The sequence below is a fragment of the Natrix helvetica genome (assembly GCF_964273705.1).
Source record: "Natrix helvetica genome assembly, chromosome: 3".
NCBI lineage: Eukaryota > Metazoa > Chordata > Lepidosauria > Squamata > Natricidae > Natrix > Natrix helvetica.
In genome coordinates, this window is record NC_138549.1 from 39698138 (window position 1) to 39717801 (window position 19664).

General features: G+C 37.8%; 2 protein-coding genes across 8 annotated transcripts in view; one reads left to right on the forward strand and one right to left on the reverse strand.

Moving 5' to 3' along the window:
- LOC309389221 (cohesin subunit SA-2-like) overlaps positions 1 to 12456 on the forward strand; it is a 60797-nt gene extending 48341 nt beyond the window's left edge. For all 5 annotated transcript variants that reach the window (XM_081947324.1, XM_081947323.1, XM_081947326.1 and 2 more), the window contains 6 exons: positions 5131 to 5297; positions 5399 to 5527; positions 7800 to 7990; positions 8186 to 8360; positions 9112 to 9193; positions 11947 to 12456. In XM_081947324.1, the coding sequence (XP_081803450.1) occupies positions 5131 to 5297; positions 5399 to 5527; positions 7800 to 7990; positions 8186 to 8360; positions 9112 to 9193; positions 11947 to 11955 (753 nt within the window). In that variant the 3' untranslated portion in view covers positions 11956 to 12456. The remainder of the gene's footprint in view (positions 1 to 5130; positions 5298 to 5398; positions 5528 to 7799; positions 7991 to 8185; positions 8361 to 9111; positions 9194 to 11946) is intronic.
- Positions 12457 to 14497: 2041 nt separating this feature from the next.
- PPP2R3B (protein phosphatase 2 regulatory subunit B''beta) overlaps positions 14498 to 19664 on the reverse strand; it is a 41013-nt gene continuing 35846 nt past the window's right edge. For all 3 annotated transcript variants that reach the window (XM_081949531.1, XM_081949529.1, XM_081949530.1), the window contains 5 exons: positions 18971 to 19060; positions 17551 to 17726; positions 16965 to 17083; positions 16769 to 16875; positions 14498 to 15631 (listed from right to left, as the gene is read on the reverse strand). In XM_081949531.1, coding sequence (XP_081805657.1) covers positions 15484 to 15631; positions 16769 to 16875; positions 16965 to 17083; positions 17551 to 17726; positions 18971 to 19060 — 640 coding nt within the window. In that variant the 3' untranslated portion in view covers positions 14498 to 15483. The remainder of the gene's footprint in view (positions 15632 to 16768; positions 16876 to 16964; positions 17084 to 17550; positions 17727 to 18970; positions 19061 to 19664) is intronic.

Here is a 19664-nt window from a genome sequence, read left to right on the forward strand (position 1 = left end):
GTTGAGGACTTAACCTGTATCGCCCCAGATAAGATGGTTCCTGTGAGAGTGTGTACTCCCAAGCTTCTCCCTGTTTTACCAAGGAGCTTAGGGAACTGAAACATTTGAAAAGATGGTTGGAGTGAGGATTACAAAATCAAGGAATGAATGTGACCGAGAACTGATGTGAGCTGTGGTTTAAGGCTATAGTTTGGCAAGAAGAGCAGCAAAGTGTCAGCTCTTCACACATTTACGGTAGTGTCTACAGATTCCCAACTGCCAGGCTGTTCAGTGTTACTTGGATCCCTTGGGGGAAGGATGGATGGGATACAGTGGCTGTCAGCATACCAAGTACATTTGCTAATTTCTTCGTAGATAATGTCACTCCAATTTGCTCTGAATTAGAAATCAATTTGCAGAGTCCGCAGCAATGATAAGGTCTTGTATCTGGGATTCTTCTGATTTTATAGAACTCAAAGAAGTGGATAGAACTTTCTGATTTGAAGGAATTATTTCACGTCCTTACTGGCTCCTTAGAGCAGCCAGATTGAATGTAAATGACTGTATCTGGTGGATTGTCAAGATTTCTCAGAGGAAGGGACTTCCGGTTCCGGCGGCTACGGCGACAGGCAAGCCTTTGCCTGCTCCCGCTCTCCCGGTGGGCTTCCCCCGCTTCTGGGGGGGCACAGGACGCCCCGGAGAGGTGTCCTGCCGAGGGAACGGCTCGCGGAGGGTCCTGGCGTCGGCGGCGGCTGGCGGGGGCTTCTCCGCTTCGTTCTAGGCACCGGGGAGCAGTCTCGGAGGGCGCCCGTGTGCGCGCGCCTCGCCCCATGCCGATCGGAGAACGCGCTATTGAACGAAGCAGCGGCAATGTGGTGAGAGGCTTCCCTTCTCCATTCCCCCTATCTTGAATTTATGGACCTTTCAGCATTTTTTTAAAAAAAAAGTTAAACTTTCGGACTTCTGCTAGAGGTGCGGCTAGAGGGAGGGGGATTTCCCCCCCTCCCTTGGACAAGCGGCTTGAGAAGATTTTGCTTTCGCCCTCAGGGGAAGGAGGAGGGGGGAGAGCCAACTAATGATGCCTCACCCTCATAAAAGTGACTTTCATTGGACTTAGCTCCAGAACTTATGGGTGAACTGAGAACTTTCTGAACTTTTAAAACTTTATTATGCCTCTGAGCCCAAAGCTGGCAGGGCAAGATGGCACACTTCCGTTGTCTTCATGAACTGTGAAACCTGACTCCACCTTTAAAATTCAGGCTTCCGGTCTTTGTCTCCGAGTCACCCAGAGGAATCTCTTGTGGATTGTTCTTTTCTGAACTCTTTGGGGAAAAAATTTTCATCTATTGCTAGACTGACTAAAGAAATCCCCATCTGTTTGGATCCTCTGCCTTCTGGATTCGCCTGCCTGCTCTACTTCTCCAGCTGCCCAGTCTCTATTTTGACTGATTTCCTTGCTTTAAAAACCATGTCTCCAAAAAGACCACCTCCTGGAAAGCCTGGATTTGCTACTTCTGCCCCAACGTCTGCAACGTCTAGCCCAGCTACACAGTCAAAGATAACAGAACTGATGCAACCCAAGACTACAGAGATAGACTTTCAACAAATGCTTCAACAAATTCTACAGGGCCAGGAGGAAATTAAGAAACAGTTAAGGGAAATGAAAGATGAAATTAAACAGAACCAAGCCCAAATCTTTAAGAACTCACAGAGACTGGACCTTGTGGAGGGTGGGGTGGCGGAGGCGAGGGGGGGGGTAGAGGCCTTACAGAAGGGGAACAAAGAACTTGACATCCAACAAATGAAAATAGAGTTTGAGAGAATGTCCTTTTATCTTAGATTTCAAAATGTAATAGAAGCAGATGGGGAAAACATAAGGGACATTATGACTAATATTTTAGCTGAATACATACACAAAGATAAACAGCAGATGGAATGGGAGATAGACCTAGCTTATAGAGTGAATTCAGCATATGCCAGAACACATAATGTACCCAGGGAGGTTCACATTAAATTCCTTAGGAAAACCACAAGAGATGAAATTCTGGGTGTGCAAAGGGGGCAAACATTGACATACTGTGACAGGGAGATAACCATTCTAAAGCAGATTCCCAAAAAAATTAGGGAAAAAAGGAAAAATTATTCGCAATTGGCGAATAAATTATACCAGAAGGGGGTGTGGTTTAGATGGTTGATGCCTGAAGGTATGCTGATATTCTGGGAGGAGACAAGAATCAGAATTAAAACACCCATAGAGGCACAGGCCTTTATGGAAAAAAATAAAGCCAACCTAGAAAAAACAGAAGACACCACAACGGTCACGCAGGACACGGGAGGGGCCGGAGCTCTGCCAGCGGGGGGTGAAGGGGCAACACCAAGAAAGCTCAGATCACAAAAATAAATAAGAAAATCACAATGTTATAAACAGACCGAAAGTAAAAATGAATTTATAACTAGACTATATATTATAATTATATAAATTGATTGAAAATTATTCTTTCTAGAATTAAGATGCTGACTTTTTATGATTATGTATTAAGATTTGATATTTTGATGTAATCTAGGAGTTTGGAGGGAGGGGGCGTCTGCCGCATTTGCAACTGCCAAAATTTGTAATTCCAACTACCCTTTTCCACATAAATGTTTTTAAAAAAAACCAATAAAACTTTTTGAAAAAAAAAAAAAAAGATTTCTCAGAGGAAGCAGGTGATGCCACCTTTCTCAACAGAGATTGTAGTGCATCCTTTCAACTGTACATCCAGCCATTTTTCACACGTTGTACCAAATCATACATCCTTAGCTGCAGAAGGTCTTACAGGAAACAGATATCTATGCCAAACTGAATTACACTCAGCCATGGGGTGGAAGTAGAATTAGATGCTCTGGTAGAACACAGACCTTGATGGAGAATTACTCCTTTTGTTTTTGTTAGATCTTTTTTCAGTCTTTCATACCTTTGATTATGGATAACAAAAGTCAGGATCTTGTGTCTTATTTTGCTATTTCATATCACAAATTAAGATTAAACAAACAAAAAAAATGGGAAAAATGCTCTTTCAACAAAAACTCATTGGGCAAATATATTTTTGGAGAAAAGGTGATAGCTGCCTGTTTCTTTAAAGATCTAGTGAAAGAAGTTTATGATCTCACAGGCTGCAAAACCAGTGGGATAACTTTTAGCAACATGCTTTCCAAGCAAGCTGCACTGAAGGTATTGCTTTAGTGTACACAGTTATCCTACTTAACTGCTCAGAATGAGCTGTGTGAAGCTAATATCCATGGCAGCTTCCAGGCTTCAGAACATCCCTCTTCAGATGGCTGATATATGACCTCACTGGATTTCACACATATTATCAAAATGAACTTAAGAAGATTCATAAGCTATCCTCTGAAACATGAGATAAGAGGGGGCTCAGCATTCAGTAAGTTCTGCTCGCATAATCAGAAGCCTCTGTTTACATATCGCATAGGCAACTGGTCCAGTTTAGACTGAACTTGCAATAGTGGAGATTAAAATACAATAAACCGTCTAACCAATCTGCATGGGGAAACGGAGTATGCCTTCTCTTTTATATTGGGATATATAGGTGGATTGATGTTCTTGGCTGTATTGGTACCTTTTAATTAGGCACTTTTTAATTAACACTGCACGGTATAATAAAATATTTATATAAAGCATTAAAATTAATAAACCAATAGAAAAGTCTTCCTTATTTGCTTTAATTTGTGTCTCCAAAAATCTTCCTAAGTTTTTGAATTAAATATAAAAATAGCCTAGTCTTTGGTGTGCCTGATCTCTATTGGAAAGAAATTCCATTATTGTTGGACACTTCAGGAACTATCTTTGCACATTAGCTTTTCAAAATAAGAATAGATTAATACTTAGGCTTACACGCAGGCCTCATTTTTTGTAAGTCCACTTGGTACTTGCAATATGCTGTTTAAAGTCCATAATGAAATTTACCTATATTGGCAACGTTATTTCCTTACAGCATAGATTTTTCTTTATATGTTTATGAACATGATTGAACACAGATGGTCTTTGTCCAGTGACCGTTTGAACTTTAAACAGTGGTGTAGTATTTATGAGTAATTGTTGAAATTCAGCCATTGCAGAGCCTCTGCAATCACATGGTTACAACCCAGAAGCTTGGCAACTGGCCTGCATTTCTAACCATTGCAGTGTCCTATGGTCACATGATCTCAATTTGTGATCTCTCCTGCTGGTTTCCCACAAGTAAAGTCAATGGAGAATTTGGCAGGGTCAGAAATCCTAGATCACATAAATTAAAACAGATTAAAACAATAAAGAGGTATATCAGAATGAATGCATCAAATGAGCAGTAACTATTTTAGATAAGTATTTAATTAAAGTATTTATTATACATGTAAATAATAAAATGAACTATTTCTAAATAGTACACCTAGGAAAATAATTTGTAGTGAAAAAGTGGCTGCAATAATACCTAATTATTTTTCAATGTTTCATCCCATCCCGGGCATGCGTTTGCATGTGAAAGATGGATTTGCAACTCCATATTTAATTTGCTACAAATTCCACTTCCAAAGCAAAATTTAGAAGAGAACAATTTTATCAACTATTTTTTTATTTACATACGCTATTCTGTCCTCTACTTTTTAAGGGCATGAACTAAAATTTAAATCTGCAGTAAAGTATGCTGTAATGCAATACAGTAAATAAAAACAGAACTTTGTCAAGATTAAAAGAAAAAATATACTGGTTTTTAAATGAACATACACTTATCAAGAAGTCTTTGTAATCAGCAGCACATAACTCGAGACAAATAACTGCTCTTTTTGGAGTGTATTTTGTGCTCATTACAAAAATCAGAACCCTTGTTTGAAATGGGAACAATTTTTTTCTCAGCAAATATTTCAAGATGTCTTTGCATGCTAATGATATCTTGTTTTCTTGTTCTCTTCCCTAAACTTCCTGCTTTTGATTCTCATCTGTGTCATTCATATTCTTGTTAAGCTTGGTGGGATTCTTAAAATATATAATTGGATTATTGTATAAATTGGTGTATGCATGCATCCTGAGCAAGGCATCTGTTGGTTCTATGTCAGTTATGTCCTGTTGGGGATTGTTTTATTGCCTATAAACTTTAAACCAATGTCTGTGATCTGCAGCTGTTTCAGAAGCATGTTGAAAGCCAAGGTGATGGCAGCAATAGCAGCAATAACTTGGATTCCTCCACCACCTCCTTCAACAACATTAAAGAGCTTGCCCGGCGCTTTTCTTTGACATTTGGCTGGGACCAGGTGAAAAGTCGAGAATCAGTAGCTATGATACACAAGTATGTGCCAACTACATGTTGTCCCTTAGTCTTCTGTTTGAAGGATGTCCGTGTTGTAAATATCCTTTCTGTTTCTATTTCTTTCTTACTCCTGTTGAAAGGGAAGGTATTGAATTTGCCTTCCAAGGGGCAGCTGGAATGGAAGGGAAGTGCCTACCTCCTAACTTAAATTTTCTCATCGTCCTCAGTGAATTCTCCAATAAGCTTCTAAAGCCTGATAAAAGACTTGTGTAAGTGTTATTTTTGATTTTAGTCCTCTGGAAAACAAGTTGAGTATTACAGGAGCCAATATATAAAGACGTTAGTGAGGATTGACTGAACACAACCATAGGAAGTTGCACAGAAAAAACATAAAATATGACAGTATTCAACAGTTTTGCCCCCGAAATGCCCATTTACATGACATTTTATATTTAAAAATTTGTGTAAGTTCAACCATTTAGAAATACCTACATTATTTAATTTTAGAAATCTAGGCATTGTCAAGAATGATGCATTTGCTCTTGCACTATGTGTTTTGTTTAGTGGTCTAGCCAGTTTGTTCATTAGGCTAGAAAGCAGAAAACCGTGAGTTTTAAGTCCTGCCCAGAGGTGGGTTTCTACCGGTGTTACTGCTGGTTCGGTGCACACAGGTATGCAGTTGCCTGTAAATAGGTCTGGGCATGTGCGGAACATTAAAAATGTCAAAAAAAATATGCTGCGGCGACCGGGGAGCCGGTTCGGCGGCGTGGCGAGCCTGCCATCCCTACCGGTTTTGCGACCCAGTCACAATTTCCACTATCGGTTCACCCAAACTGGTGCGAACCGATAGCAATCGACCTCTGGTGCAGCCTTAGCCATGAAAGCCATCTGGGTGACTTTGGGCTGGCCAGTCACTCGCCATCAGCCCAATCCAATCACAAGGTTGTTGTTGTGGGGAAAATAGATGTGTTTGATATGTTTGTTGCCTTGAGTTAATTCTAAAAAAATAATAAAGGCAAGATATAAACAATGAATTAACACATGTGCCCAAATAAGAGGTATAGCTGTGTTTTATCTTTTATTTGATTTTAGTTTTTTTTTTTAACTGTTCATAATAATAATAATAAATTTGGATTTATTAGCCGCTCCCTTTCCGGGCAGGACTCGGGGCGGCGTACACTAAGACATATATAAACATACATATATACACAGACATACATGCACGGAGGAGGTAATAGATTAAAACATTTAGACAAATTAAAACCATTAACATGCCCCGTTTAATAAAAACCCAATATACAATAAAAATTTAAAATTTAAAAAAGACAGTCAGGAGGAATATGAAAAAATTACGGTTGAGCCAGGCCGGATAATTGAAAGAGGTGGGTCTTCAACTGTACACGGAAGGAGCGGAGATCGGAAATAATCCTGATGTCACGGGGGAGGTCATTCCACAGGGCTGGGCCCATCACAGAGAAGGCTCTGCTCCTGGATGTCGCCCCCCGACACTGTTTGGCGGACGGCACCCGGAGAAGTCCCTCTCTGTGTGAGCGAATTGGTCGTAGGGATGTGTGGGGCAGGATGCGATCCTGCATGTAACTAGGTCCTATGCCATGAAGCGCTTTAAAGATCATAATCAAAACCTTGAAACGCACTCGGTAGACCACAGGAAGCCAGTGCAGCTCGCGCAGGAGAGGTGTTACAGGGGAGTATCTAGACCTCCCCATAATCACCCGCGCGGCCGCGTTCTGGACCAACTGTAGTCTCCGAGTGCATCTCAAGGGAAGCCCCATGTAGAGAGCATGTTCAGGTTACATACATTTGTGTTTACACTGAACAGATGAGCTTTCCATTATTTTAGGCTGACCTTTTGGTAACTCTGACAATGATAGATCAATGGAGATGAACATATTTCAATAATGACTGTATATCCATATGTATTTATGCATGCAGAGGAGCATGTGTTGATGAGCAAGTCATGAAAAATGATTCTGTATGTAATGTCTAGGTTAGAATACGTAATTAAGCAATTAAATATAATTTGGAACCAGCCACAATAGAGTAAGTTTTCTTATTAATTTATATACCACTTTGTTTAAAAAGTGCATAATGTTTACAGGGAAAAAAAGACTACACACATTAAAAACAGTGTTATTAAAATACAGGACAGTTAAATGTCTATGGAGATTCTCAATCTCCGGGTCATGGTTGTCCCAAAGGTGCTTTTCCAAAAGGCAACTGGACTTTCTTGGTTTTCTTCCTTGAAAACGTTTCACTTCTCATCCAAGAAGCTTCTTCAGTGCTGACTGAATGGTGAGGAAGTTCCTTGGATGAGAAGTGAGGTAGGAGATTTCAAAGATCCTGCAGCACCGGGGAAGTGCCAATGGTCTGTTGTCACACTTTGGATGAGAAGCAAGGTTGTCACATTTTCAGTCTAATTTAAATGTAATATCATGAGTATTTGCATCATTTCTGAAAGAATGTTAATTAAAATAGGGAAAAAAGTAACTTAATGGTTTTTTCCCCAATCTTCACATTTAGATATAGTTATTTGCTAAGATATGTACCCGAAACAGCACTTTGTAAAGAAGATACTTGGTACTCACTGGCTTGGTACAGAACTTCTTTGTTGGCTAGTGATGATGATGAGAATTCTGCTATCAGCAGCTCACAAGAGTGGCCATCTGTTAGCATTACAAGGACATCTTCTTTTAAAAGGAAATTATCTGAAGGTATGACATTTCCAAAATATGTATAAAAATTTACATTTGGATCATAGGATTGATGACATGTCAACATTTCTGATATACAACTTCAAGTAGGATGATTTTAGGCCTCAGTAATATCTGTATCTTTCTACTTCAATGTTCAGTGAGATACATGGCTAAATGCTGCTAGAGTATGAATGATGAAATTATCTGTTTCAGGATCCTGGTCTAAGATCAGTCACACAGACAGAGCTAACAAGATTTCTGAGACTCATTATCCATCCTGCCTACCTTCTTTGGGAATGAGAAACAGGAAGAGGCTAAAATCTCATGATAGTTATCACCAAGAATATTCTCTCCCATTGGGTTCTGCAACTCCAAAGAAAAAACATAGGTAAGAAGAGTTTTTGGATTAACTCTGATCAACAGGATATGTGATCAAATCTAGTTCATTAGATACAGTAGAAGTTGCAGTGTTTTCTTTCCTCAAAATATATCCAAGTTTCTATGGTGACCTGAGATCAGTCTGACTGCAATTTAAATATTATTTGATATTGGGGGTTAATTGAAACAATATCCACAGGTCACAGTCCAAAACATTACTTAATGTTTTGTATAATTCCATCATAGTTTTCAAACTTATGACAACCACTACAATGCTTCCTGTCTTTTCCGCTGAATAGAAAGCCATTTTTGAAAGTTACAAAGCAGGTGTGATCTAGGAAATTTTTCCATTCAGAAAAGTTCTATTTAGAAACATCTACATACATTAGGTTTGTTTAATTATTTTAAAAGGAGTGGAGCGTATGGAAAGAAAAGATATGACATATAAATGGAGTCTTTGTTGAAGAACATAACAGTGCTGTCATATTCTAAATCAGATTATTGATCCATTTACTTTGTCTGGGACAACGTCAACAGCTTTTGAGTTTCAGACAGAAATGATCTTTTTTTGAAAAAGAAACTGATAACACTAGGGGTAAAATTTGTGTCTTATATTAAACTATTATATTAATTGATTCCTAAATTATTATGATTAAATATTTATTTCTCAGAATTAGTATTGTAAAAATTAACAAGAATCAAGCACATGATTTTACTTAGAAGACAAGAAACAATCCCCCCCCCCCCCTCTTTCATTTTAGTACCCAGGCTCCAGTCAAGGAAGAGGATTTGGAAGAGGCTTCCCTTGAAGAAGCTGATATTGATGTTGTTGGCGCTGACCAGGTTAGGAATGATTCTAATATAGTTTTAAAATATTTTTTTCTTTCACTAATAGAAAGAATACATCAATTAATCCTTTGAAGTAATTTGCTATAGTAATACCTTTGTTTTACATAAATACATTTCTGTGATCCTGTAATAGCATCTTGCTAGACATTGCCACATGTGTAAAGTGTGTAAAGCAGTGGTTCCCAAACTTTTTCAGCCCACCGCCCCCTTGGTGCTACAAACTGATCCTCAGTGCCCCCCACCCAGTGGTGGAATTCACATTTTTTTACGACCGGTTCTGTGGGCGTGGCTTGATGGGCGTGGCTGGGGGAGCCATGTGACTGGGTGGTTTGCATGAAGGAATAAAGATAGTAACAGTAAAATTCAAAACTGTAACAATTAATTGCACATTTATTCAAAATCCAATTTAAAAACCTTTGTAGTTAGTTAATTCAACAAAATTGTTGAACATGATCCAGTGATACCAGGTTTTCAAAGTCTGATAGTCATTTATCAAGAACCTTAATAACTAGTAACTTAGTAAACTCAGTAAAATTTAGTAACTACTTCACTGTTCAGTAAATTCTTAATGTGATGGATGGCTTGATGAAGTGATACCAGTTTCCCAATGTCTTGTTTTAAGTCACTTAGCAGGAGTCTTAAATCACCATGTTCAGTAATCTGGAGTCGATTTCTTTGCTTGGCGACCACACTGAAGCCACCAAATATGATGTTGGAAATGCAACAAGGAGCTTCTTAACCACTGTCCATAGTGCAGGATAGTGATCAGAAATTTCTTTCTGTAACTAAAACTCTTGGTACAATTTCTTGAACTTTGGCTTCAGCTCAATGTCACCAACATTTGCTTGAATTATTTGATGAGTTTATTGCATGGTACCTAGGGATTCCCAATATGGAAAGTGAGAATGGGAACATTTTAACAGATCTATATGTTCTTGGGTTATAATTTTCACTAAAGAACCATGGGGATGGAAAGGGAAATATAGACAATGGAGTCCAATCCCCCTCCTCAACAGTTTGGAAGAATAACTCTAGCAAAATGTAGCCTTTTACCTCTTTGGGGAATCATTTTTATTATTATTATTTATTTATTTATTTATTTTTCCCAATACAACTCATGCAAAGGGTCATCCACAACTACATTACATTTTCCACACTCATATTTGTGATTCCTTATAACTTCTTTAAACTAAACATTTTGAGTACAAATCAACACATTGACATATATATCACTAATGCAGTTTCCTATTTCTTCCACTGACATAATTAACACCTTATGTATTGAATACAAGTATATCAAGTATAGGTTAAACATGAATTGAATAACATCTAATTCAAATGTATAAGCTGTGATTATACATGATTATATAATCACAGCCAAATATTGCACTTATGCCTAAGTCCTCTACCCACGCACATTATAAGACAGATAAAACTATCTTAGCTGGCTGTTGTAAATATTACTCTGCTAATTCAACAAGAAATGCTACTGCATGAATTCTTAATGCAGAACACAACTAAAAGTGATTTTAGCAATTTTCTTTCCAAGTTAATTCAAAATGTATATCCAAATGTTCCTCTTATTTTTTCCCCAAGCACTAGGGAGGATTATATTCAAAACCAGACACTTTTGCTGTGTGTGTGTTTTTTGCTTGCGGGGGGCAGCAAGAGGCAAGGGGGGCGGCAAAGGAGTTCTGGAGGTGGCCTCCTCTAGCGAGCTATTCAGAACAAGTTTGCTCACTCACCCCCGCCCATCCAGAAGCTGCTCGATCGCTCACTTCCCCCTCCCATCTGCACTATGCTAGCCCTGCTCTCACTGATTGGCTGGCTCACCAATCGTCCCGCCCATCTCTAAGAGCCCTATCTATAGAAAGCCAAGCAGAAAAAAAGTTAACTGGGTTTAGATAGGGCTCTTAGAGGCGGGCGGGGCGATTGGTGAGCCAGCCAATCTGAGTGGGCAGGGCTAGCATAGTGCAGATGGGAGGGGGAAGTGAGCGATCGAGCAGCTTCTGGATGGGCGGGGGTGAGTGAGCAAACTTGTTCTGAATAGCTCGCTAGAGGAGGCCACCTCCAGAACTCCTTTGCCGCCCCCCTTGCCTCTTGCCGCCCCCCTTACCGCCCCCCTAAGCCATCTCACCGCCCCCTAGGGGGCGGTAGCGCCCACTTTGGGAACCACTGGTGTAAAGGATATATTAAGAGATGGCTTTGAATTATCCAGATTTAACAGTTTCCTATTGTCTTAATCCCACCCGCTCTGAAATTGGAACAATAGAAGGGGAATAAAAAAAATGGCCACAGTTGATAAACTATCATCTATCATTCTTCTGCCCTCGCTGAGCATGGCTTAAGTTTGGTGCTTTTCCTGTGGCAGAGCATACTTGTTTTCTTATTTACAAACTAATAGATTCCCTTGGAAATTTTCATAACAAAAGAATGAATCTCTGGAGCTGTATGTTTTCTCAACAAGAGAATTTTTTTTTTGTGAGAGTAAGATGGACTGAATCTAGGGAATTTTAGTAAAAAGAAAATGTAGATTAAATATGCCATTTGGACCTCATGTTATCTAGTGAGTGCAGATGAAATAATAATTAAAATTGTTTTATAAAACAGGAGAGGTATATACATTCCAGTATGGTATCTTATCTACAAGGGATGATAGTAACTGTAAGAGGTTGTAAGGGAGCATAATTTAATAAATTTGTCTTTTAAAACTTTGTCACTAATTGTCTTATTTTTATATTGTTTAGGATACCTAAAAGAGGAAGATTGCTGGAAATGCCTCTACTTTTTGTGTAACTAAATTTTTAAAAAAGCCAACCAGAACCAAAGCCAACTCAACATGGACTGGTAAATTTATATAAAACGGAAGCTTCTTCAGCCAGTATTTTCTACCCTTTCTGATGTTACCAGCCCACACACAATTTTTGTAAGCACACTTGACTTTATATCCAAAATGTCGTTGTAGACTATCAAGAAGCTGCAGATCAGTATTCTATGGCAAAATGGAAAAGAAGAAGAAACTTTAAATAACGTAGACAATCTGTTTTCAAGAGACAAAGACAGAAGATTCAAAGAAGAGCAAAATTATAGAAATTATTGTAAATCAGAAAAAATACACTTGCTTCTTGTGTGCTGCCTTAGGTATCACAACAAAATGTTCACTCTGCTAACATGTTTATCACATTTTTTTTAAAAAAAGGCATTTCATTTCACATTTTTATATTCAGATGTTTGTAAAATAAACTGAGCAATCTGTCTGTCTGTATTTTTAAAGCAAGTCATTTTTTTTTCTTACAATGGGAAAAATGAAAAAGATACTGCATCATGGCACCAGGAAAGGCATAGGTATGGATATGATAGTAACCTTTTCCAAACGGGTAAATTGCAATATAGGCTGCAACTATAATTTACATTGGTAGCATTAGTGGTAAAACAATCTAGGTCTCTTGTATTTGTTGCTTAATTTATATTTCAGTCTGTAGCATATTCAGACTGTTCACTATTTTATTACAGCACATTTATCCTAAGTTATGTGAAGCTATTGAGCCTACAGAGAAAAGTATTCTAAAAAGCTATCTTATACTAAGGCAGAGAGCCTGCCCATCCAAAACCCTACAGTCTGTGTGTTTCCTGTCCTAAAAGCTATGGCGTATGTGAATTTCAATCCACAGTACCACTATGGCTGAGAATTATGGGAGTTGAATTTTGCACATCTGGGAAGTTACTGAGATTGAGAACCACTGGTCTGTTGTGGGCAACACCTTCTCAGCATTTCAGATTAGATCCTTTCTCAGTTGTGTCCTAACTGGCCAATTAGCAAAACAGATGTTCTACCACTTAGCTGTAACTTTTTTAAAAAAAAAAACAAAACATCAGGAAGTAATGTAGTAAGAATTAGAGGAAATGATTTTGGAATTTACCTTGTTCAAAGCTTTTTTCTCCATTATCTAACATTGCGACGTTTCATTATTTAAAATTCATACTGTATCAACACTCTTGGGACCTACATTCCTGGCGCTACAGAGTCTGTCTCTGTTTGCACATTTAACAGGAACAACAAAAAATATCCAGAAGCAACAAAATATATCTATCACTAGTTTGACACTAGATTTGCTGTATTGGCTGCTCCATTAAGATAAATAGATCCATACCTGAAAAACTGCAAATCTTAAATGTTTTCTTTTTTTAGTTGATAAGCTTGGGATCCAAGCAATATGTTTTTTCACTTGTAGCCCAAACACTAAAAAGCTGAACATCAAAGGAATCGGTTCAAATCCTAAAACAATGTTTGGTATTGATGATCCACATAAAGGAAAAGAAATTGGTAATTACAGATACTTCTGCCAAAAAACACATCATGGTACTTTAAGAGTCATTTTGCAGGAAAAGGCAGGCTATAAATTTATTATTAAAAAATCTTTTCTGGTTTTTCCTCAGCCTTGTAATGCCATCTTGCAGCATCCCTTAAGTTCTACATAGTTGTATCATCACAAGGAATCTTCACAAGAAAACTTAACAATTCAAAAGGAGTACTTTTGAAAACCTGGTATGAAAGAAAAACCTCATACACAGAAAAAAAATCTTTCAGCCATCCTAATGTGTATAGAGACTCTCAGTCTTCATTAAATTGCACTAAAAGATAAAGGTTCCCCTTGCACATATGTGCTAGTCGTTCCCAACTCTAGGGGGCGGTGCTCATCTCCGTTTCAAAGCCAGAGAGCCAGTGCTGTCTGAAGACGTCTCTGTGGTCATGTGGCTAAATGCCAAAGACGCACGGAACGCTGTTACCTTCCCACCAAAGGTAGTTCCTATTTTTCTATTTGCATTTTTACATGCTTTTGAACTGCTAGGTTGGCAGAAGCTGGGACAAGTAACAGGAGCTCACTCCGCTACGTGGCACTAGGGATTCGAACCACCAAACTGCCGACTTCTGATTGACAAGCTCAGGGTCTTAGCCACTGATCTACCACGTCCCTTAAATTGCACTACTTTGCCATTGACTTTCAACTATAAAAAGGTGGCTTGTAGTTTCACGACGGAATTATCTGTGCCACATAGTCTTTATCAGAATCATATTTGAATTTGTGAAAATGGATATTTTAGTTTTGTTTGAGGAATATTGGGAGCTATAATCCCCAATTCTGGAAGGCAAACTGAAGCCACTCTATGCTATAGATCACAAAGTATGAAAAATATGTACATTTACTAAGATTATATGAAAATGATTCTGGTATTCAAATTGGAAGTCACTTTCAATACCTTCTGTGATGATCTGGTACATAAAAAAAAATTGCTGAGTTACATGTATGAAAAAAACTTTATTTGAAAATACGAGCATCATATTTTAAATATTTAACAGATCTGCACAGCAAACAAGATAGCTTTTTGTTTATTGGGAAAACCTAAGAGCAAAAATTTGCTTTATTATATTTCATTTCTTGGGTGAACATAAGAATAATTAAGGCACTACAAACGCTATGCTTTTTTTAAAAACGAGGATAGCAGTATCTATCTTGCCCTATAAGCAGTCTCTCACCTCATATAGGCAAATAAAGCATCAGACTGTTCAGCTACTTTGACACTGTTGGTAACAATATTCATGGAATGTGTCATTAACCAACCGCTGAAGAAACACACTAAATGCCCATACAAGGTTAGTGCACATCACTGATCAAGTAAAACTTATAATTGATTCCCTTGACATGGAATATAATATCCACAACTGTTTAAGTGAGCAATAAAAGCCAGTTTTTAAGTTGGAGTCTGTAGAATAAAATGAATGCTAAAGGGTAGAAAATTATAGCCTGTTTTCAGGCAGGATATAATTTGCTACATGTACCAGTGTGTATCTAGCTTATCCAGTGATGCTTTACTTGAGTTCTGAACTGCGATCTCCATTCACAATCATGACACTTTTTTTTTGAATCTTGACAAAGTTAATTTTAGCTAGGAGACTGCAAGAGCAAGGACTTCCATTGTTATAGTAATCAAGAAAAAGTTTAGTATTTTGTATAAAAACAAGCCAGTACTTTACTTTATACAAGATACACTGTAATTCCTTAAAGAAGGTATCTATAAATAATTTATTTTTTCCTAGGCAACAATCCATTGAATAAATACATAAAAAGTGTTATTCCATACAAATGTAACCATTTAGATATTTTGAAAGTATTAATTTTGCAGCACAAGAAACTCAATTTTACTCTTTTTGGGGGGAGACAGAATTCTACACAGATTTAGCAGACCTGCTGCAGACACAGTCTTTATACTTCTACAAATATAGTTTATTCAAAATCGTCTTCATAGTCATAATCATCCAAGTCAACATCTGCCAAATGGGAAGAAGGCACATCAAAAAAAGGTCTTTTCTCCATTTGATATTTTAGTATGTTGGTCTTTTGATGGTCACCAGGAATCAGCTCAGCTTCGAAACTAAAAAGAAAAAGAAATGGGAACGAATTCAGACTGACAGACAGTTCGCGACTTACAGGCACAATTGAGACCAACATTTCCATCACAAGTCATTGTGATTGTAAGTGAAATAGAACCTTATTTTAGAATAATTTTATAGTAGTCATTAAATGTATCACTTTGGCTGTTTAGCAAATCAGATGGCTGTTAAGCGAATCCAGTTTCCCCAATGGGCTTTTTTTTTTGTTGTTGCCACAAATTGGCAAAACAAAATCCCAAATTGCAATCATGTGACCCTAGGATGCTGCAACTATGCATAAATGCTAGGTAGTTACCAGGTGCTCAAACCTGGTAACTAGGGGGGAGGGTGTGTAGGAGTGTAGGGGCAAGTGTAGGCCGTAAGACCCTTTTTCAAGGCTGTCATAACTTTAAACCACAGTTAAATAAATGGTTGTCAAGGACTTCCTGTATAGATATTCGTAAAAGTAATTTGTGTATTTATTACATCATATTCCATAGGCCAGTTTGGCATTCCTTTATAGAAAGGGTGCTGCTACTTATGTCTCCATTTCAGCCTTAGCAAAATTAGCTAATTGCTTGTGCATCAGAATCCCCAAAGGAGGAGGACAGCTGGTCTTGATGATTCTCCCCAGATAGATTAATCCCCATGAGACATGGCTCAAAAGGGCTCTTGTGTTAAGAAGAAGTAAGTGAATAGAGTAACAGCTATTTAAGTGAGGGCAGAAGCAAGCCAACTCCAGCAAAAGTTGTCTCCGTTCACTTCTACCTTTAATTAACTCTATAGTAGAAATAATTGACGATACTATTTTATAAAAGTATAATTAGCATTTTGTTTGGCAGCAAGGCATTTTGGCAGAAAAACCAGAACCAATAAATGATGACCAACAATGACTCAGAAAAATATTGTGCTACTGCATTCAAGATACCATTTCGTTAGTTCCAAATGATTTAACTTTTATTTATTTAATTTAGAGGGATAAGGATGTAAACTCTTTGGTGATGATAGATAAATGATGTCTAGCACTGATGATATTATCTAGTTTGGTAATGAAACGTTTGCAAGAAAACAATCAAGGACCCCACAGTTCAGCCCTGAGCTACAAATAGTTTAGCACTAATTGTATAAACACTACTTACCAATCATTCCACTGGTCGCTGGCTGCTTCTTCAGCAACTAGGACATCATACTCCTCAGCAGCATATTTTTCCCAATCAGACATGTCTTGATTTTCATTTTCAGTACCCTAAAATATTATCATAAGGCATTTATTTAATAGTAATTGATAAAAAAACTGAGATTGACTTTATAGGCAAAATCCTTTTCAGCACTTACCCTCAGCACAGAAAACTGATCCTTCTGCTCATGGTCTAAATATTTCTCAATATTGAAGAAAGTGTCAAAGAAAACATTTGCCATCCTACATCTCTTTAAATCATGAAGAGTTATTTTTCCTGGAAACAGAATTTTTTTTGAAATGTTTTAGATTGTGGTGCATATTCCCTTTAAATTTTAAGTGCTTCTTTTTATTAATAATTGAGCAGAAAGTGACAGATTAGGGTTCCCTAAAATTGTAAGCACCTCAGTTAAGATGACTGTAAGGGGTTTGGTTTAAGAATTTCATCAGCTGTTAATAAAAACAACAATTTTACAACATCTTACAAAGGCTGGGTATTCATTCGCAAGATAAAAGTGAAAGTTCTAACATTAGCAAGTTTTGGCCTGAGTTTGATTCATGCACAACTCAATTTCCAGACTGAATGAAAGTTAAAACAGAAAGTTAGATGAACAGATGGCTTTTTTACCCGCCAAATGCAATAAACAAAACTTGGCTTTACAAGAACATTTAAAGCCAAACACTGAATGGCTGTATTAACCTGATTAACACAGATACTACAAATAGATGGAAAAGATCCATCACCTTCATTCTCTGGCTTCACAAGATCAAGCATCTGACAAAGGCAGTCTTCAAATGGCAGAGGTTCAATGGCCATATTATCCAGTTTTTGACACTGTTCTTCATAAAAGTATTGTAGTTCATACATGGACAATACGCCGTCACCATCAAGATCCATACATCGAAACCAATATTCAATGCTGAAATGAATCATTAAACAATTTAGCAATCTATTTTATGTCCATTTCTAAGTTGTGTTCTAAGAAGCAACACAAAATCTCATTTGTGAATGATTAAGAATTCAAGACATCTATCTCCAGGCTTTTAGACTAGCAATACCAAAATATAATCCTTAGAAACTTCCTATATGGCTTCATTTTTCCTAAACTTCATTGTGTTCCACATGATTTGGTTATTTTGGGCACTATGCTCTACCCCTGTACTCATATATGAAGTTTTTTTCAGAATATACAGGAAGCATTTCTCCGACCTCACCCATCTAGATGCCTGCAAATTGAAATAAAACTCCAAAGAATGCTTGCTTCCACAGATCCTAGATGCTCCCTCTTGCCCTTTTCTCCAATGGCTGGGTAATAAGCATTTGTGTGCATGTGTATGTCTTTAAGTCAAGATTGGTTCCTGACTAGTCCTTCCAGTTTTCTTGGCATGGTATGTTGGAAGTGGTTTGCCACTGCCTACTTCCTAGGACTGAGAAAGAGCAACTGGCTCAAAGTCACCCAGCTGGCAGAACTAGAAGTCATGGTTTCCCAGTTTCTAGCCTGATGATACAACGGCAATTTGGACCGGGACTGTCATCACTAAGTAATGCAGTCATAAAGGGGGATGTCACATCACTGCATTGCTTAGCATTGCCAATCTTGGCAGTTCTGATTGCTGTTGTAACCCCAAAATGTGTGTGTCATTAAGTGAAAAGTAAGTGGGAGTCCCTAGTAAGAAATGGGTGCTATGGGAAAGGCCCTGGGAGGCCCAATGCAGGCCAGGTACAGAGAGGCAAGGGAAGGATGGTATGGTGCTATGAGGACAGGCTGGAAGGACTTACTGGAGCGACTTGTGACCTTCCCTGCTGGCTTCACCATTGATTTTGCTGGTAGACCACCAACAGAGAAGGTCGCAAATGATGATCATTTGATTGTGGGGTGTTGCAATCCATTATAAATGCAAGCCAGATGCCAAATCATGATCATATGACTGTGGGGGTGACAAGATGGCTGGAACTTCAAGGACAAGTTGTAAGTACCACTGGTTCAGTACTGTTGCAATTTTGAATGATGAGTGAACAAGTAGTCAGTAGGAGAGGACTACTGTACCAAACTGGCTTTCTATATTTCAATTACAATGAATATATTGTCACATAATATCTTTGTGACTTAACTTTGACAGCATCATAACATCATCATCTTATGAACAGCATTTTTTTTCTTACCTAGTGGCAGTCCTTTTGTCTTCTTCTGATATCAAAAACCACACAAAATCTGCATAACTGATTTTTCCTTCTCTCTGTGCTTTCTTGCCCCTTTGAAATTAAGATTTTAAACAAGGATTGGGGGGTGGGGGGAGGAAAGACAATACGTAGTTATATATACAGCATCTTAATTTTAGAGTTTCAAATATTTGACTACAAGCTGCCTTGACTGTTCTGTGTACATAAAGACAGTATAAAATGGGCATAAATACATAACGTTGTATGAAATAATTGCATTCAATTGGTTTTACATGTTCCTCTGATTTTCTACTAGGAAAATATTTTTATTAAAATGTTTTAATTCTTATCACTGCAAAATATGGAGAAAATGACATGAGATGCTGTCTGCTTCTGTCAAGAATGCCACTATAGTACAGAGCTGAAAAGTCAAAACTTGGACTGAGATTTCAATGCTAATGATATCAGATTGCAAGCAGGAGCTTGCATTGCTCAATTATAGCATATACACAATTCTGCATAATTGGTGGCGAGGGGTAATTTAATCAGAGCACGTAGTAAACAATATTCCACTTCCATATATTTTATACATAAACAATGCTAAAAATTTAATTTAAAGTATCTGTTTTACACTAGTATAATTAGTAGTTTTTGTGGTGGACTTTATAAAAATTTGTTAGCTAACTTGAGAGCCAGA